The sequence below is a fragment of the Anser brachyrhynchus genome, assembly GCF_964034855.1.
Source record: "Anser brachyrhynchus genome assembly, chromosome: 2".
NCBI lineage: Eukaryota > Metazoa > Chordata > Aves > Anseriformes > Anatidae > Anser > Anser brachyrhynchus.
This window is the reverse complement of record NC_137695.1, coordinates 4,740,895-4,760,002: the sequence shown is the minus strand read 5'-3', so window position 1 is coordinate 4,760,002 and position 19,108 is coordinate 4,740,895. Positions and strand designations below refer to the sequence as shown.

Sequence of the window (19,108 nt, the reverse complement as noted above, 5' to 3'; positions counted from 1 at the left end):
ACTGTTATGTTCTTTTATGGACCTTAGTCAAAAACAATGCTTTCCTGGAGTCCTTTCATTGTTTTGGTAGTTCTGGGATTGAACCCACATCTCTTTCTGTTCTTCTCCATTAATTTTGTACTTTTTTCCTTCCAACTCATCATCAGATAGATTTCCTTTTCAACAACAAAAAGTATTCAAAGCTGCAGAGAAATTATCTAGGATTCCCATATAGAAATACTGTTTCCTACTACTGTTTATAAATATCTGGCTAAAAACAGCTTCAATTTCTGCCTGACTGGGCATAGTGATTAAGTTATGCATACTCTGAATATCAGAAGTTGTGAACATTATTTGGATATACCTTAATCTGATGGAAATCAAGTACATATTAATGGAAATAACTTTAACTTCACAATGTACCTTAATAACATGCAAATTATTACTGTATATAATAGCAATGCAAATATAAATGCAAATTTAATAGTAATGTGGTTGATCTGCTGTTTTATTAATGCTGGTGGAATAGGTGAACTGAGTCTGTGGTGTTCTTTATCACCCAAACATTATTATGAGGGTATCTGTTTTTACATCATTAACACTTCAGTCTTAAAATTGTTGGAACATCGTTTAATATTGATTCAAGGCAGTAAAGGTCATTGCAACTGAAGAAAAAAAAAGAAAAGTTGTCAGAACAAACGGTAGGCTGTTTGTTTGCTTCATTTGGTTTACTCATTGGGAAAGATAGCCTACTTCAATGAGCAAATAAAATCTGGATGGTGAAATACCGTACAATCATGATGGAATCATTATTGAAATAATTCTCCAGTAATAAATATTTTTCTGTAGACTTAGTTTCACCACTGTGCAAGTACACACTGAAGTCAGATGTGGAAAAAGATCACCCGTAGCATTGAAATTGAGCCCTTTGAAGGTGCTTGCTTTAGAAAGGTTGATGTTTTCCAAAGATGAGAATTGTGTCTGTGAAATTTATGAGCATTCTTATGAGATTTGTAAGGGAGGCGATTAGTGTTAGTGAAGTCTCCATATGAATTGGACACATGCAGCATGAAAAGTCACCTAACTCATTCTTCCCCCCCTTACCTTATCCTTATTTTTGCCTGAAAAAGAATAAGAAGCATGCATGAAAATCAACATTGAATAGTGAAGTATTGTTATTATTTTTAATGCATTGTGATACTGCAAGAAGCAAAAATAATAGGATTCTTTTTATGTTTTGCAAACTAGAAAAAGCATTGTTGAGCCATTAACAAAAATAATGATATTTAATAAAACAAATTCAAGTCATATATCCTTGATTTGCCTTTGGAAGTCAGAGCCAGCAGTACACTCATAGGGCAGCATTCAACAGCTAGAAAGAAGGGCCCCATTCTCTGGCAGGCGCCTGTTGGACGATGTACACTCTGAGCTACCTTAAAGGGCTTCCTGTGGAGTCAGAGCACTGGGTGCTCATGCTTGGCTTTCAATGTCCTGCTTCAAGGTCCTGTTGTACTCCAGAATCTTTATAACCTACTGACCCGGCCAGGCAATTGAAGAACCATTCACCACTCAGCAGCTGGACCAGTTAAACGAGAACATACTTTTGGTCCACTCAGCAACTGATGCTTGAAATGGGCGAAAGAATCCTCACAATGAGGGGTGAAAAGCAATTTTGGCTCACCATGATGCTCATAAGCTTAACTGGAATGATTCAGCACACTACCAATCAATGACCCAGCGTTTTTCTGTTCTGTTTGTTTGTTTTTAGCAAAGACTACAGGACACATGTAATTTACTTATCATCTCATTTACCAGAGTCATGTTTAAGTGAGATTGATCCCATCTGATGTGTCAGTATACAGGCTCTTTCTGAAGTCCCTGGGTCTTTTCTGAGATTTTTGTGGATTTTGTTTGTTTGATTGTTTTTTGAGGTCCATCATTTCTTGATGTTGTTAGGCCAGGAACTTTTTTTTTCTTTATTCTAAACTCGCCTATTCTTATTGTTCACTCTTAATAAATCCTTAACTGCGATGTGAAAGCAATTGCTTTTTCATCTGTCAGGGTTCAAACTAGTCCACCATATATTGACCCTTATTTCTTATACCAATTTTCAGTTTTTGCTTGTCATGTCATCCACTCCTTCCTGCTTTTTTTCTTTGTTTGTTTTGTTCTGTTTTGTTTTGTTGTTATTGTTTTGATTATTTTTGTGTGTATGTTTCTCATTGCTACACTTTGATCTCTGTTTTTATATATACTGCCTTAGACTGACCGCAAACCATGCATTCTTTATTACAAAGCAAACTTCTCTTTCTAGTTCTTTGTCTGGCAACTATCTGGTCAGGTTATTTAGAGGTCTACAGGTCCCAGTGGCAACATAAATCTTGGGGAAGAAGATTAGATGTTTCTACATGATTTTAATATATTAGGAAAAAATCTTGTGTGAGCCATCAGAAGTTGTAAAGACCTTGTGAGTGACTGGAGCTAAGGAATTGTGATTAGCAAGCATCACCTTTTGCAGAATGTTTGACAGGTGTGCATATTAGTTACATCAGCTATCCCTACACTATCAGCAGTGGCTTTTTCAGAAGCTTCAGTGAAGGTCTCAGTCTTCTTCTGTCAACTTTGTTAGGTTCCATTGACTTAAGAGTGTTGTCCTGTCTGTAGGGTGACTGGATCCTGGTCTCGAGTCTTGCACAGTGTATTGTTCTCTGAGGTGTTTTTGCAATGTACAACATTAGAAATGTAGATGCCCTCCATTATCAGTTCTCACAGCCGCAGGCTGAAGTAGTGCTGTAAGATCCTGAGAAATATGCAACCTAATTATTTAAGTTGTTTAACTGAAACAGTGAAGAACTTCTATAAAGGAGAACTCATAGCAGATATTGATAGTTGCCAAAAGACCAAAGAAAGTCTGCAAAAGATATGGGACATATTGTACAGAGAAGGATGAAGAGGTAGGGGAATGTTTAAATAGAGTGTAAACTGAACACATGATGGGTGCTGTTAGTGATTAGACTTGTGTGCTTGTTTCTGCATGACAGATGTATGTCAGAAGATGATAAGCAATAAGAGAATGGAGTAAATGTATATGAAGGAGGGATCTCTTGGATTTGGGCTGCTGAATAATTAGAGTTTACTGTGGACTATTTGGTCATTAAAGAAGTCTCCCAGTTTATCTAGCACACTAGAGTATGTGAAGAAACTTGTCTGAAAAAAATTGTTGTAGAACTAAATTTTCTTGATAGTTAAAGTGGAAGGAAAATTAGAAACAGGCTCTGGAACAATCAGCTGGTGGGTGGACTACAGCAATAATGTTTGGGATTCTTTGGAGGCCATGTCTGTACACAAAACTAACCAAAGCCAAGGCACAGGTCTCAGAACTGACTTGTGATTGTCTTTATTTTCTGATAGTTAACTTGTTCAGTAGCATGGTTCTTTATCATATTTTATTATGTTTTGGAGAAAGAAACCTGGACGTGGTTTGGGCAGGGATGTTGAGGAGGTCTAGAAAAAGTAATCTGTTTGGAGCAGGGAAGAAAATATTAGCAATACGGTCATAAATTATTCCATATCACTTGACCTTAAACCTGGTGAACAAATCCTGAGCCTGTTTTCTCTACTGGAGTAGGAATAGCCTGAGATATCTCAAGAGCAAGAAGCCCCTGGAAGGTGATTACAGTAAAATAAAGTGGCTAGTGGGTTTGGGGAAAAGCGTATCTGGAAGGACCAACCAACACCTGGGAAACAATTTGATGTTAAAAGCAGCAGCTGATCCTCAAGTAGTAAAGCTGATGTAACTAAAACAAATACTTCTCATTTCTTATGGGAGATGAGGATTTGACCTTTGATGTTTTTATGTTCTCCCTATTGTCTTAAAGTTCACTCCCTCACCTTCTTCTGCAAGTGTTGTAATTGAAAACTATACATATTTGGAAAATGTTCCTGTAGACCTTACTCATCAGAACAATTTGTCCTGACTTCAGTGGGATTGTTCATGTGAGTAAGAACTGGAGTGAATGTGCGCTTTGAAACAGTTCTGTATCTCTCTAATCTTGTTTTGTTAAATATTGTTTGATGAAGCTTACAAGTTACTTTAGCAGTTATGTACGGGAAGAAAACATTTTAAAGAGAAGACTGACTGTTCCCTTTTGGCTGTGATTTATCAGCATACTAAAATATGCGTGTTTGTGAAACGGAATCTTTTCAACCACTGCCCTGTAATTTGCCGTCTTTTGTTGCATCTGTGTATTTGCCTTCTTGATAACTCCTGTTATGAGTATTTTTGAAAGCCTGTAAAAAAAAAAAAATCAGTGCTTTTAAGCCAAGAATTTACATAAAAAACAAAACTGTTGTATAAAAGCCTGTTTTAAATAGATAATAACAAAGTAATGAGTCAGCGAACAGTTACTTAAGTAGCTAGAGACTTGTTATCTAACATCAGAAGAAACTCTCATTTGGGAAGATAATTGATTTTGTACTCGTATAACTCTTCAGATATAAATTCTAAATCTTAATAATAACAAATGTATGTTCCTTATCATTGACAATACTGTTTAGGCTTTTAATTACAACAGCGTATATATTGGCTTCAGCTTTTTAGCAGTGTCTTTGATGTCATTTGCACCTGTGTGCCCAAAGTGAAGAACTGAGGGGCTGTACTGTAGAAGCGATATCCATGAATCTGTATCTAGAAAACATATATGAATCCCCACTAGCGCATATTGTATATGTTGAACCATAATTTAAATCCCATAGAAGTAAATGTAAAGGCATCAATGAGCAGAGGGAATTTCTGTGGATTATATCACTTTCCGTTTTACCATGCAAACTTCTACAAAACTTCCTAAACCTCTGGACCAGCAGTTTCCTTGAACCAAATGTCTGTATCATGGAGACAGAAACTGATCTTATATTTTTGTGTGCATATCTTTGCACACTTGTCTGCCATTCCTTGCTCTGCAGATTGCTAAGTTTACCAGAAGTGCCACAGCTGCTTAGAAAACAATAGATAAAACTGGGGATAAAATAAAGATGGTTATGCACAGTATCCAGAGAGCAGTGATTCTGTCTGCTGTAAGAATGCTAGGCAGAGCTGCAGTTAGAAACAATCCACTGAAAGCAAAAAGGTATATTTTAGTTTTTAGTTTTCCTGAGCAATTTATCAAAGATAAAAAAAAAAAAACAAAAAAACTCTTTGGAACTTAGAATGTAACTTTCAATGACAAGCATATAGCTAGTAGCAGATATCAATTGTAACTGAATATTAAAATCCTAGCGGTGAGAAATAGGGTTTCTTTGCTACATTAAAAAATCTAGTTACTATTTTTGACTATATTATTTACTGCTGAAGGGGCTAAAATCATTAACTGATGCTACCGCTCTAAAGCATCTGCATGTAACAGGAGCATGGTAGTTATCTCTGAATACGTTAGTGTGAGTTGAAGAAAATACTACAAGTTACTCACTCAAATTAGGTAATGCAGAAACTTCTGTGATTCATTTTATATCAGCACACATTAAGTTTCAAAACCATAGATACACACCTCTAGATATTCAAGTATATATACGTCTGCCTTAAAACATAAATACCATGAAAAATAATAGACATGAGCGTAAATAAGCATAAAATTAGCCTCAATTCTTTGCTGGAACCGACCTTGAAGACTATGGGGTGAAATAACACAAAAAAACTGATAGGACTCATGAATGGGTACATATATGGATAAAAGTATATCTAAAACTACTCACTAATCCAAAGAACTGCTATAGTAGCCCACAATTTAAATAGTGGGTAGACTATTTCAGGTCAGTAATGAGTATGAAAATTATTTATATACAGAATATTTAGGATATTTATAAATAAACATACTTTCAAACTTTCAAAAGGAGGTAAAAGGCTCAGAGAAGGCATCTTTTGAAAAAGACATTTTTTCTTCACCTGAGAATTTTTAATTTTTGGCAAGAATAACAAAACAAAACAAGTTATTGCTTTTATTATTGCTTTCTTCTAGTAGTGGAAAATATTTTACATATCTGGACTGTGAAGCTAGAAGAGGGTGCTAAAACGAAGGGAATGTTTTATATTTTTAATCCAAGAAAAGATTTTGGGCCCGGTTTATTTGCCCACACATGGGTATCTCATGTCATCTGCGATCCTGGGAAGTCTTTCTCCTGGCCTGCAGGTACTGTTCCATAAAGGTGTTCCTGTGTACTAGTTCTGACACAATTTTTTATGGGTTTATAGCTGTTCCAGAGGACAGGATTTCTTCTGGTGCTGAGCATATGGGACATGATTTTGTTTGCAGTAAGCAAACTGGATTTCATCACTTGCCTATAACTCAAGGCCAGATTCTTGCTTTAAATGTTCAAATGTTCAGCCAGTACTATCCTGATCTACTTCATTAGTCATATATAAAGAGTCGTCTTTAACATTTGCAGACTGTAGTTAAGGGAAGAATACATCTCCTGTCTTTCACAATTAATTCAATTAATATATATTATTTTTTTTTACTCCCAAGTTTTTCCAATGTTTTGTTCCTTTCTTTTAGGTTGGTTGTTACTTGAAGACCCCGAAATACCCAATTTGGTTGGTGTGCAGTGAAAGCCACTTCAGTGTGCTTTTTTGTTTGGAAAAGGATTTACTAGGTGACTGGAAAACAGAACGGAGATTTGATCTATATTATTATGATGGCTTGGCCAACCAGGAAGAGGAAATACGGTTAACAGTTGGTATGTACAACACAGTAACTCCGCATTTCACCTCTGATGGTGGCAACAACATCACATTAAAAAGAAGAATCCAATAGTACAAACAATGTTGAGCAAATTTATGATGGTCTCAGGCATTAAAAATATTATTTGCGGGCCTGCTTTCTACTTTGTATAATTATTTTTGACGATTAATTTGAAATTAGAGTTCACGACGTAATTTTGAGGACAAGCTCTTGAAAGGGTTAAAAGTGAGCATATGCTTACTTATACAGATTACTAAATCTTTCAGTGGCACTGGTTTCCAAGGAGCAGATTGTGATCTGACCCATTCATACTTCCAAAGCTATAAACCATATTTAACTACTCCCATTCTCTCTCACATTTCCACATAGAATCACATGTTTTCTACAGGCAGAAAGTGCAAGTCTCCTGTTCCTGAACCTTACATGCATGTGGTAAAGTGATCAGAGAAGGTAAGGAAACATGAAATCCTTGCCCCCAAACCAAGCTGCTTCAGAAAATGGCAGTAATTTGCCAACAAAGACTAGTCTCTTACCTGCCTGTAAGCATACCTAGGAACACAAACATGCAACAGATCTGACTTGTTAAACTCATTCTTTCAGGGAACCATGTCAAATTATGGGGCTCCTTTTACAGAAATGTTTCTTGAACTGGAAGACAATTGGACAAGCAGTATTCTGATGCTTAGAAGCTCCTACTCATTTCCATATTAAGATATTCTTGACCACTAAATTCATATTTGCTAATAATATCCTCCTTATCTTTTATTTTCTTTCCTCTAATATATTTATACAATCTAATGGAATTCCTTCTCCATCTTAAGGAGCCACTCTACTGTAGTCCTCTATTTAAAAATAAGCTGTCGGTGTTCCTTGTTTGCGTCTACATTCTGATTCTTGGACAGGATGAATTATACATGGGTGTTGAATGTTCTAATTAAGGCCATGTGGCAAAGCTGCTAGTATGATGGGAGTGTTGGAGGCCTTTTGCCATCTCACAAGATTTAGTAATGAATGTAATAGTCTTTCTCCCTGTTATTTATCCTCTTCTTTTAATTAAATTCCATGACATTCTATGGGAGTGATCACATTATATATTTTCTCGAAAAGTTGTTCAACCTCCACAAAATACAGTTGCCAACTGGTTCCCACACAGTGTGTTCCAGATACAAGAAGATTTATTAAAACAGATTGTACAAAAATAAATAAATAAATAAAATAAAAAATCACTATATCTTCACTTGGAGACAAAATATTGTAAATATGAACACAGTACAATCAAAACAATAATAATTACCAAAAACCCCACCACCTTTTTCATAGGCTCATAGTTTTTTGACGCATGCCTTTTAAGGTGAACTTTTTCCATGATTTATTTGGCAATTATATATTGTCAATATGAGAGAAGTGATATTGTCGGTAGTTTTGTGCTTTGGAGGTGTCTGTAGTCTTACTAGTGTCTGATGATTCAAGTGTAGATATTGTTTAGAATTATTAAGATTAAAATCAAGGTAACATTTCAAGAAATCTTGAAGAAATTACACTAGATGAGTAAAAACAAAAACAAAGTAAGAGCAGAATTAGATTTTGGTAGATAGTAGCAATTGCTGCTTTGTATTAAATCACCATCCAAACTACGTGGGATTACGACTTTGCCCTGCTCCTTGTACTCATAACCATTTACAAAAATGTAGTCAAGAAATGTGAAGTTCTATTCTAAAATAGGCAGCATCTGCTGGTGAGTTCAACATGCTGTCCTTAATAAAAGATCATCAGTCCTTCTTTCCCTTTTGATAGAAATTTCTAATAGGCAGAGAAGGAAAACCAGCCAGTGTATCTAAATTAATCACTTTCTGCATTTTTCTCATATGCTTTTGTGTTTAAGGACTCAGTGGAGATTCTGGGATGTTTATTACAGGTCACACAGCACGTTTGTATGCTCTGCTTGGAGAAATACTACTCTTTTCTAATATATACAGTTAATGCCTACCTATGTTAACATTTACAATATGTTGTCTCCAAGTGAAGATATAATGAATTTTTGTACAATCTGCTTTAGTAAATCTTCTTATATCTCATTGGAGCATACCTTGAACTCACTGTACTTTCAAAGGTATTTTCAAAATACAGCTGAATAATTGCTAAGAAAAATATAACTGGATTTCTCCAAAGATTCTTCCAGAGCCATAGCCACCATTTTCAGCCCTTCAACCAGATCATCAGACAAGAGATAGTCAGGTACTCTCTCTGACGTGTAAAAGGTAGATATATCTGAGACTGGCAGAAGTGAATATAAGAGAATATAAGAGCAATTGCCAATTGCCTCCCATTCTGTCTACATCGGTCTCTCTTAATCAGCTGCATATCCTGCACCCTGCCTTGGCATTGCTAGTTGCTCACAACCTTCCCATGGGCTGGATGACAGATAGAAAAGAGAAAAAAAAAAATACCCTCGTCTGCTGCTAGTTTAAAATGTTTTACTCCAAAACAGGAAACAGCTGAGTAGACTGACATCCAAGCTAGTCGCAGGATGTTTTCTCCCTGGGAAATTCAGCAGCTACTTTCACTGTTGACAGATCCAGTGTCTGAGACACTGACCTCTCTGTTTTCCCCGGAACAGTGCAATTGCCCTCCATCCCAGAGGAATGCTCAGAACCTGTGGTAGTTCTCTTATATCCAACACAACACTGTCTTCAAAGAATCAGGTTTGGGTTGGAAGGGACCTTAAAGTCCACCCAGTCCCAACCCCCTGCCATGATCAGAGATATCTCCCACCAGATCAGGCTGCCCAAAGCCCCATCCAGCCTGGCCTTGAACACCTCCAGTGATGGGACAGCCACAGCTCCTCTGGGCATCATGTTCCAGTGCTTCACCACCCTCTGAGTGAAGAATGTCATCCTTATATTTAATCTAAACATACCTTCTTTCAGTTTAAAGCCATTCCCCCTTGTCCTATTACTAAACCCCCATACCGAGTCCATCCCCAGCTCTCCAGCAGCCCCCTTTAGGCCCTGGCAGGCCACTGTAAGGTCTCCCTGGAGCCTTCTCTTCTCCAGGCTGAACAACTCCAACTCCCTCAGCCTGTCTCCATAGCAGAGATGCTCCGGCCTCATGGCACTCCTCTGCACTTACTCCAACAAGTCCATGTCTTTCTTATGTTGGGGACCCCAGATCTGAACACAGTGCTCCAGGCAAGATTTCACGAGAGCAGAGGGGCAGAATCACCTTCCTCACCCTGCTGCCTGTGCTACTTTTGATGCAGCCCAGGATACAGTAGTCCATGGTCTTTTCTCAGTTTTTCAACAGTCAAGGAACAGTCTTCCTTTCAAGGGTGAAGAAATCTTAACTGAACTCGGGATTTCTTATTCAAGTGAAGGACTTCTACTGTCCTTAGCATTTTGTTGAAGAAAACTGCTTTCTTAGTAATTATGGCATTGACTGAAAAATCAAATCCTAATGACAGCTCTCTCCTACAGCATATTCTTTCATCTTCTAGTCCATGTTTTCCTTGAGACCATCTCTATATTGATAAACCAGCCGAGGTCAGATCATGGGTCTGAACACTGTCCCATGATTATCCTTACCATTAAGTAGTCAGCACAGTTTTGGACAAGTTTCTGGCCCAGACCAACAAGCACTGGGCAAAATCTGGGGACCGTTCCCAACAGCAAGTCTGCATTCAGTCACACCCTTTCAGCCTTCAGGCCACCATCACATGAACAGGCAATAGACCATGAGCTAAAAGTCTGTGCTGTCACATCCATGGGTGGGTTTCCTAGAAGCCACTGCAGTGCAGAAATAAATAGACTTATACCCCAGTCACTAATCATGTCTGCTATGTCTCTGCAGACACAACTCAGATGTTCGCTGAAGATAAAGAAAATGATCTTACTCCTCCTCTTGAGCACTGCATTAGAACAAAGTAAGTGAAAACTACATTTTTTCATAGATATTTTCACTCATTGGTATAAATAATATATGTAAAGATGGAGTGTGGTTAAAAGGAAATATTACAGCAGTCAATCTTGCAAAATTACTGTTTAAAAGTTAGAAAATATCACTTTTTTTTTTTTTGCATGTTATTGTACTTAGCATTAAACTGTCTAAGACATTCATTTGACTCTTAGAAGAACCTTCATTTCATCTCTAAGTTATGACTGAACCAAAGGTAGTTCAAGAGCTCAACTTGATTTCAATAGATCAAAATTTGTTTTCCTAAAAGTGATTGGTTCCTATTGTAGAGGTATAATGAGAAAAGGAGAAAATATCTTCCATCTTCATCAGTCTTTTCTGAAAAATATAATTGCACTGGGCCACTTGTACATTTTTGATTCATAAAGCTGTGCGTAATGGTCTTAGTTCTCTCAAACTGTCCATTTGTCCATGGCAGACTTTCTCAAAATCACAAATTGGACTGCTTTTGAAGTCATTCTTGATGGTTCTTAGGTCATATTTTCTTTTTAAATTCAAGGCCAGTTACTGTCATGTTAGGAATTTCATGACCATTTTAAGGTCTATGTGATATTAAATGATGGATTTTTAAAGAATTTGTCTAAGTCATACTAAAGAACATTTTCAGTTTACTGAGATATGAAATAAGCAAAATAGGGAACTTTCACTGGCTAAAAGTACCAGCTTTATATCAACTCCACCAGCAGGACTTTGAAAGCTGTTATCTGAGTATCTTTGGAGCAAGAAGTAAAAGCCTCATTGTTAATTCTCGTAAAAGCCAAGCAGCTTCAGATTTCTCTAGTAATTTCCCTCCTCCCCCTGGCACATTTTTCTGTTAAATAAATAAATAAATAAATAAACACAGCAAAACAAATAAGGACAGTGACTGCCAAACAGCATGTTCATGAAGGGCTGCCATTATAAAGTTACAGAAAAGTAGAAAAGGCATCCTGTGACATGACAGCAGTGACGTTACTTCAGGCTTCATACACATAGATTGAATCGATTCCTCTCTTCAGGTGAAACATAAGCATTACGAAAGACAATATATAGCCTCAGAAGCTGACACTTTGGGGTGAATAATGCATGCAACAATTTAAAGTTACATTTAGAACATTCCTGGCATTGCATCAAAGTTACACACAGTTTTGGTAATGGTGATATTTGTTTATTTTAAATTCCCTGCTTTAATCTGTTAGAGAAGTAAATTACCAGTAAATTCCAGTGTCAGTTAATTTTGTTTGTACCATTCCTAGGACTGCCTGATTTACCCTGATCAGTCTGTCTCCTTGTTTTCAGTATTCTCCACTTGCTTTTTGTTTTTCATGTTATATTTTATCTTTTTGTTTTAAGAACTTTTCTTCCAACAATGAAACAGTATATAAGGAAAAGTAAAAACAATCAAACCAACCAACATTTTAACAAATTGACAGAGAGAAAAGAAGTGTTTTCTATCATGTGACTATGGAAAATAACAATAAAATATTTTTATTAAAGCAAGCAAAACAAACAGAGCCATCATTCCTTTTGACCAAGCATTCACAATGAAGCTCATTTTCAAACCTATCTCATCAAAAAATGTAGGATAATTTCTCAGACAGTGTGGAGAATTTCACAGTCTGTACAATCAGAACTGAAATTAGCCGTTTCCAAATTTTGATTGGAATTTTTCCTTTCTTTCACCACTTAGTTCGGTTTCAATCCATGAAAAGTTTTACCACTTGTTCACCCCATACCTGAACACCACCATCCTGTAATGCATTGATTTATATGCCTAACATCTGTCTGCTGTTTTTTCTCTTATCCTCTCTCAATGGAAGAACTGCATATTTAAAAGATCGTTTCTGTATTTAGTTTTTTTCATTATTATTATTATCAGAGGAGAAGAGTTGTTTTGCTTCTGCAGAAGGAGGCTCATGTTTTTATTCCCTATCGTACACAATGTTGGAAAAGAGAGATTTGAGTTTAAAGCAGGTAACACTTCACATGGCTAAAACAAATAGTCACCAACAGGTATTGCTTCAACCTGCAGGCTCACAGCTAAAGAGTCAGTCCTAGTAAATGCACTTTCATTGTGGTTTTCATCCCTAGACATCTGTGGAAGTAGACAGATTCTGACCAAGAGATGTCTGGAATGTACATCCCTGGGTTGTTTTTGGGAGATGCCATGCAGATGTCTGATTCTGTTCTCTCCTGAATGCTCTTACATCACAGTCACGATCCTCAGCGGCTGTCTGCACTGGCGGAAATAACATCTGTTAGCTCTGCCTGAGGGGAATAAAACTTTGATCTGATATTATAATCCAAATCCAGCAATGCATTTTGTTAACCCTCTAGTGACAGCTTTCTTTTGTGGTACACATAGCTGGTTTGTATTCCTTCAAAGTGAGACATTTGGTAGCAATTTGGTAGAGAAGAAGAGAGCATGAGCATTTCATCATAAATTATTGGTATGCTCTAAAACAGTGCCAAATGATTACTACAGGAGATATTCTCTGAATGTTATTCCAGGCTGAGCATTGTTCAGGGTTTGAACCAGTTCCTCTTACATTCAATGGAAGTATTCCCGTTAACCTCTGTGACCCTTGGGTGAGGTTGTAGTTGAACCAAATTGGTGTTGTTTTCACATTGCTAATCTGATCAATTATAATTGATTCAGCAGCTAGAATGTGGGCTACATTTGAATTACATTCTAGCAGGACAGTTTGGGGAAATGATGGCACTGCATTGTCTGGTTCATTTTGTTTCTGTCTGTAAAGAAATGACTTGTTCAGCACCTGTGAATGAGCATTATTTGATACCTTTTCTTGTGCAGATTCAATAGATGAAAAAGTTTCGAAGTCATCTCCAAATGAGCAAACTGGCAAGGGCTGCTTTTCAGTCCACAAACAGCCCAAGAAAAATAGTTGGAAAATAAATACAGGAGATAAGGCTTGTTATGAAAGTTACTTTGAGTCCTGCTTCAGAATATGTCTTGCTGTTTAAACTCTTTATTGAAAGCCTGTTTTAAAAATGTCCAGTTCCTCACTGCATAGAGATTAGCAATATCTTAAGCCGTAACAGCAAAAATGGTATCAGGACATGTTAATATTTTCACAGAGTGCAGTGTGTCCTCAGAGCAGATTTCATTCAGTGTCATTTGGCCCCTGCAAATCCCTCTCAAAGCTTTAATCATCCTGGTGAGATGGAAGGCGGTGCCTTGGAAAGACTGTACACAAAGATAAAGGATGATTTGGTGGCATTACCAGAAAAATACAATGGGGACAGAAGGTGGCAATTGTACTTCCCACTTACCTTTTGTTTGTTTGTTTGTTTTTTCTTGGGAAAAGGTGATATTCTGAACCTCTGGCAGAGACAGCTTTCTGTACTGGCAAATGCCAGACTGCATCAACTGTTCCCAATCAATTATTAGCTTAAATGTGAGGCATCGCTGTTGCCTATTACTATTAAATACATTCTGCATTTTTTTTTTCATTTTTTTCAACAAATTAAAAAAAAAAAAAAGGAAAAATTTCACAGCAGTCCAATTTTCAATGTCAGTTTACTTGCACTTTCACTGGGGTTAATTGTGGACTGAAAAAAATCCCTCAGGTGGTCACTTTCTTTGAGACCTTGAGCTGAATACTGCATGGATCCAGCTCTTGGTTTTGTTTTACACTTAATTGACTTGACAAATGAAAGGACTGAGCTGTCATACCCTTGCTGACATATCCTTTCCTCTGTGACAAAAAGAATGTGGCTTGCAGACTGTCAGGTCATCGTTGTCCCCACCCCCTCACCCATTTCTTGCCGCTGTGCTCCTGCTCTCTGAGACAGACTTTTTAACCAGCTCTATATATTGAACACTGGGAATGCAATAGTTTAATTCTCACATATAGACCATGAATTTGTAAATATGAGAAGTGTCAAGGGTGCTATTCATGTAATAACTCACTTCAACTTAGTGCTGTCATTGGAGACACTTATCCTGGTTTCACTAGTTCACCTCTTGGTTCACCCCCTTGTCTTCTGCCCTGCTTTGAAGACACGTTTGGTGACAAATTCAGGATTGGTACCTTCTTAGCACTCACTGTACTGGTCACATTCCTGGAGTGGGCAGCTGAGCAATAGCAGCCAATACAAAGCCAGTAATTTAAAAGATTGAAGATTTTTGTGCGTATGCCTGTGGGCTTATTTAAAAACATTATTCTCAGTATACATCTTCAGTGGTATTCTGATGAAATGATGAGACAGAGAAAAAGCAAAGCAACCTCATATTAATATCAAAACATTACCATTAGAGTAAGACACAGAATATTTCAAAGGAACCAAGGACAGGAGCAATGATAGCTGATAAATGTTATTATGTTGTCTTGGAATTTTACAGTCACACAACTCCTAGTCAGAAGCCCAGCTGTATAGGAACCTGCAAATTGCCTTGTAACAGCTTAGAGGATGAGCGTTCTGGTTATACACGGCTAAATCTTGTACCCAGTCTTGGGGACTGCCTATAGCCTTTGCAAAACCAAGGTTCTAGTTCTGAATCAGCTGTTGCTGAGGACTCTTTATTGCCTAGGAGAGACTGGATGAAGCATAAGGAGAGTGATCTCCAAACTTGGGCACCTAAAATTAGGGGACACATTTCCCTTTCTTTCCCTTGGAGATGTGAGTCCAAGTGGAGAAGATGTGAATCCCCAAATGAGTCCACCCCAAACTTTCTAAGTGGGTGGTTGAGAGGTGTTGGCTTACCTTTCCAATGCCCTGATTAACTTACAGATGTAAAATATTGCTTTTATTCCTAGGTGGCAAGGAGCTGTTATTGACTGGAACGGCACAGAACCAATCTTGTGACTGACCTGAGCCGCACTTTATTTGTAAAGAGAAAAAAAGGAAATGACGGAACTAGCACATTCCTATTCCCACCAATACAGGAAATAGGACAAGAGCTATGCCGTTTACAATGAGGAAGAATGACATGTTTGTGTTCAGGCTGGAAGAGTTTCACCTCATTCACCTCATGCTTCGGATATTTTGCTTATAATATAAACAACACTTACATAAATTCTTTGTGACTGACTTTAACATACAGTTTCTGAGCGTAGACTGAATTTCCCATGCCAAATGATGGTTAGAGATGAAGCAGTGAAGTTGTCCATGTCCCCTTGAGGTCTCTTTCTGGATTCACTCTGTATCCTGCAATTGTTTCCAAAAATCTGATGAAAGAAGCTGAACCCATTTCTGTCACTGTACTTGCCTTCCCTGTGTTGCCTAGTTCTTCACCTACAACACTCCAGCACAAGTATAAAATGTCATCCAAGAAATATATATATTCACCTTGTTACCTTATATTAGTAAGTCTTATTTTGCACTGAATGTATTGGTGATCACATGGACTTTTCAGATAAAGCCAGACCCACACAAAGTTTTTGTGTTATAAAATTTGCAGTAAAGCTTGTGGTTTTCTGTTAACAGAACATACTAGTATGTTCCTTATTCTGGGTGCAATTCTGTGGTGCACAGTGCCTCACACTGATGTGGTTCATTTCCTTTCTGGACGGGAGAAAGATGTTTAAATATCTTTACTTTTATATCAGTGTAACTGCTTATACTCTAGGTTTTATTTACACCAAAGTGCTAGATAAGATTTGTGGTTTGCTTTTTCATTATTACAAGAAAACAGAAATGCTGTTAGGTTTGAAATGTAAAGAGTACCTATCTGTGATAGATACTGTTTTTCATGATTAAATAAAATGCATGTGTGAAAATGGTGTACTGTGGAGATGTACCGTGAGGTACCAAAAGATCAGTTTGTATTATGAAATGAATTCTTTATTTTGGCAACAATTTACTAAAATTGGAACAAGTTACTGAAGACTAGAAAAAATGCTTTGGAAAAAAAAATATTTGCTAGCAGAAAAGCTGCAGATAAATGATGTGTCTGGAATTATTTGTCTCTCTTAAAAGTATGTATTTCATGAGAGTTTAATACAAGACTTTTACTTGCTGATATTTATCATAGCACCTTCTTCCTAGTCAATATGAAAACTTTGAGTCCAGATAAACTAGTTGCTATTTTCAAAATCAATTTCCAACAGAAATTAAATATCCTACTGTGTGTAGCCTAGAGATATAAAACAGTCTGTACAAATACAAAAACTACACTTGATATAGATTTGGAAACTGACTTGAATATAAACCGTAACATACTACCAGAAAAGTTTAGTCTGTGAATGTACGTCTCCCCCTTTGCTTCCCATTTACATCAAGATATCTATATGCAGTAAAGCATATCAGTGTTACAGTTATTTCAATTTTATTTGATTCGGTGTAATGTAATTTGTTTGTTTTAGATCAGATAGGCAAACTTCCTTCTTCACACTTTGTGAGATGAAGATCTCCCATTCAGCCTCGAAGCCATAGACAGCATCAGATTCCTGACTCAGAGCCCAATCCTGACTCTCCTACAGGAAAATTACATTACTCCCTTCATCTCAGTGTATTTAGGGATATGTTTGTACTGTCAGCTGTAGGTGGACTCAAGACTGCCTTTAGGATGCATTCATCTAAACTTCAAGCGCACCAGTTCCTTCGTAAGACATTGCCTCAGTGAGCTTCAGTATTTCTGGGAGTTGGAGATCCCAAATATTCAAGGATCCCAGATCCAGACCCTTCACTAATATGGCTTGAAAAATCACAGACATAATGGTGGCTGAGTGTGGTGTCAGCCAGTCTACCAGCCTGTATTAAACCTTTGCTCCTTTTGATTTTTTTTTTTATGAACTACAGTCCACACTTTGTTTCATGGTGCAAATATAGTCTGATTTTCCCAGCTGCATCACAGGGCAGCTATAACATAAAATAAGATTTTTCACAAAATGCATTTGGACAGAAAATAGTGGAGAGATGATAATTCCTTTCTGTATTTTTCAATCTATTAAACCTACACCATTTGCTTTAAAGCACTGCTTTAAACTATGTCAGTTTGGAGACGACCTTCCACTCCCAGATGGAAGAGCAGTGAACAAACATAAGTATTCCCCTGGGGAGGAAGGGAGCTGCCTTGTTACAGCCCTGATTTCATCTGACTAAAATATGGATGTCTCCAGTGCAGATGTGCTTGGAGGAGCTGTTTCTCTGGGCTACCTTTAGAGTTGAAACAGATAGTAAGGTGTGATTTATCTTTGCTTTTGGGCAAGAAGAATTATGCTCCAGACTATAGGATTATAAAATGAGTATACCCGGAGCCCAAGGGGATTGCCTTGGATCAACTTCACCCATAAAGATGTAAGGATTCTTCAGGGCATAACAGAGTTCAAGATTAATGAATAGACATGGAAATGGATTATATTTTTTCGCTTATCTTGAAGCATAAACGAAGATCAGAGGGAGCCCTGAACTCTGATTCTCTTTTTAAAACAGGCTGCAAAGACTTTTGAGGCTCCTTCCTAACTGGTTATGAAGAATATTTTTGTTGAATATTAATTTCGATTACAGCAGAATCCCAGTGAGCCAAATCTTTCATATTCATTATCTGTAATTATGTCCCCATATATCTGTTATGCAAAGTCTACTGTCTGCCATCTGTTTAAGATGATCTAACTCAAGATTCACCTGTGCTCTCACTCACGAAGGCAGAAATAAAACACTTGGACCAAAGACACCACCGCTGTAGGGTAATTCCACCAAGCTTGAGCACAGCATTGCTAAGTCCCTTCCACCATCTTTGCTCCTGGAGCCTACAGGCAGTACCTGCCTTCTCCGTGGCTCAATGATGCTGCCCTTACTAGGCAAGAGAGATGGCTTATGAGATTTACTAAGGCATCTTTCAGTAAAGAGGAAATGTGTAACCAAAATACTCATGTAGAGCTACCTCTTCTGCAGAAACAAACAAACCAACCAACCCTAAAACTAAAACAAAACAAAAAACCAGCCAACCAAACCAAACAAAACCAAACCAAATAAACAAGAAAGAAGGAAAAAAAAAAAAAAAAAACTGAGCATTGCCTCTCTCACTTTCTGCATCAAGAAAAAGACTCATATATTTCAGTTTGATAGCAAAACACAAGAGGTTAAGATATCACAGAGCTTTTTCAATCAAACGAACAGGCAAGACAATACAAAATGTCATATGGCAATGCAAAAACCTTTGTACAGATCTGTGCAAATTCATATCCTGTTGTAATAGTTTACATCTATTTTTTTTAATTACTTTTTCCTTTTCGTTGTTTCCCATTTTCTTTTTCATTGCCTGATAAACGTGACTTCCTGAAATGAACAAAGCAAGGAGTTGCTAATTGTACATTACTTCGCCTCTATGTATATCTTAAATTCATTCTCTTTCCTTCTGTGGTATAAAAAATGCACCCTCTGCTGAAATGTGATGCCTTAGCTAACAACAGAGATGGCATATTGTATATGCAGAATGTCTAATCAGAAGTGCTATTTTGGTAAGGTGTCATATATATCGC

General features: G+C 37.3%; 1 protein-coding gene across 4 annotated transcripts in view; it reads left to right on the top strand.

Annotated features, from left to right (window-relative positions):
* The window catches only part of MINDY4 (MINDY lysine 48 deubiquitinase 4), an 84,976-nt gene extending 66,343 nt beyond the window's left edge, over positions 1-18,633 (top strand). For 2 of the 4 annotated variants that reach the window (XM_080578518.1, XM_080578517.1), the window contains exons 16-18: positions 6,528-6,708; positions 10,560-10,632; positions 15,443-18,633. In XM_080578518.1, the coding sequence (XP_080434644.1) occupies positions 6,528-6,708; positions 10,560-10,632; positions 15,443-15,491 (303 nt within the window). In that variant the 3' untranslated portion in view covers positions 15,492-18,633. Of the gene's footprint in view, positions 1-5,990; positions 6,162-6,527; positions 6,709-7,082; positions 7,164-10,559; positions 10,633-15,442 lie in introns of those variants that run through there. The other 2 variants (XM_080578519.1, XR_013945901.1) reach the window with 2 other exon arrangements.
* The last annotated feature ends 475 nt before the right edge of the window (positions 18,634-19,108 follow it).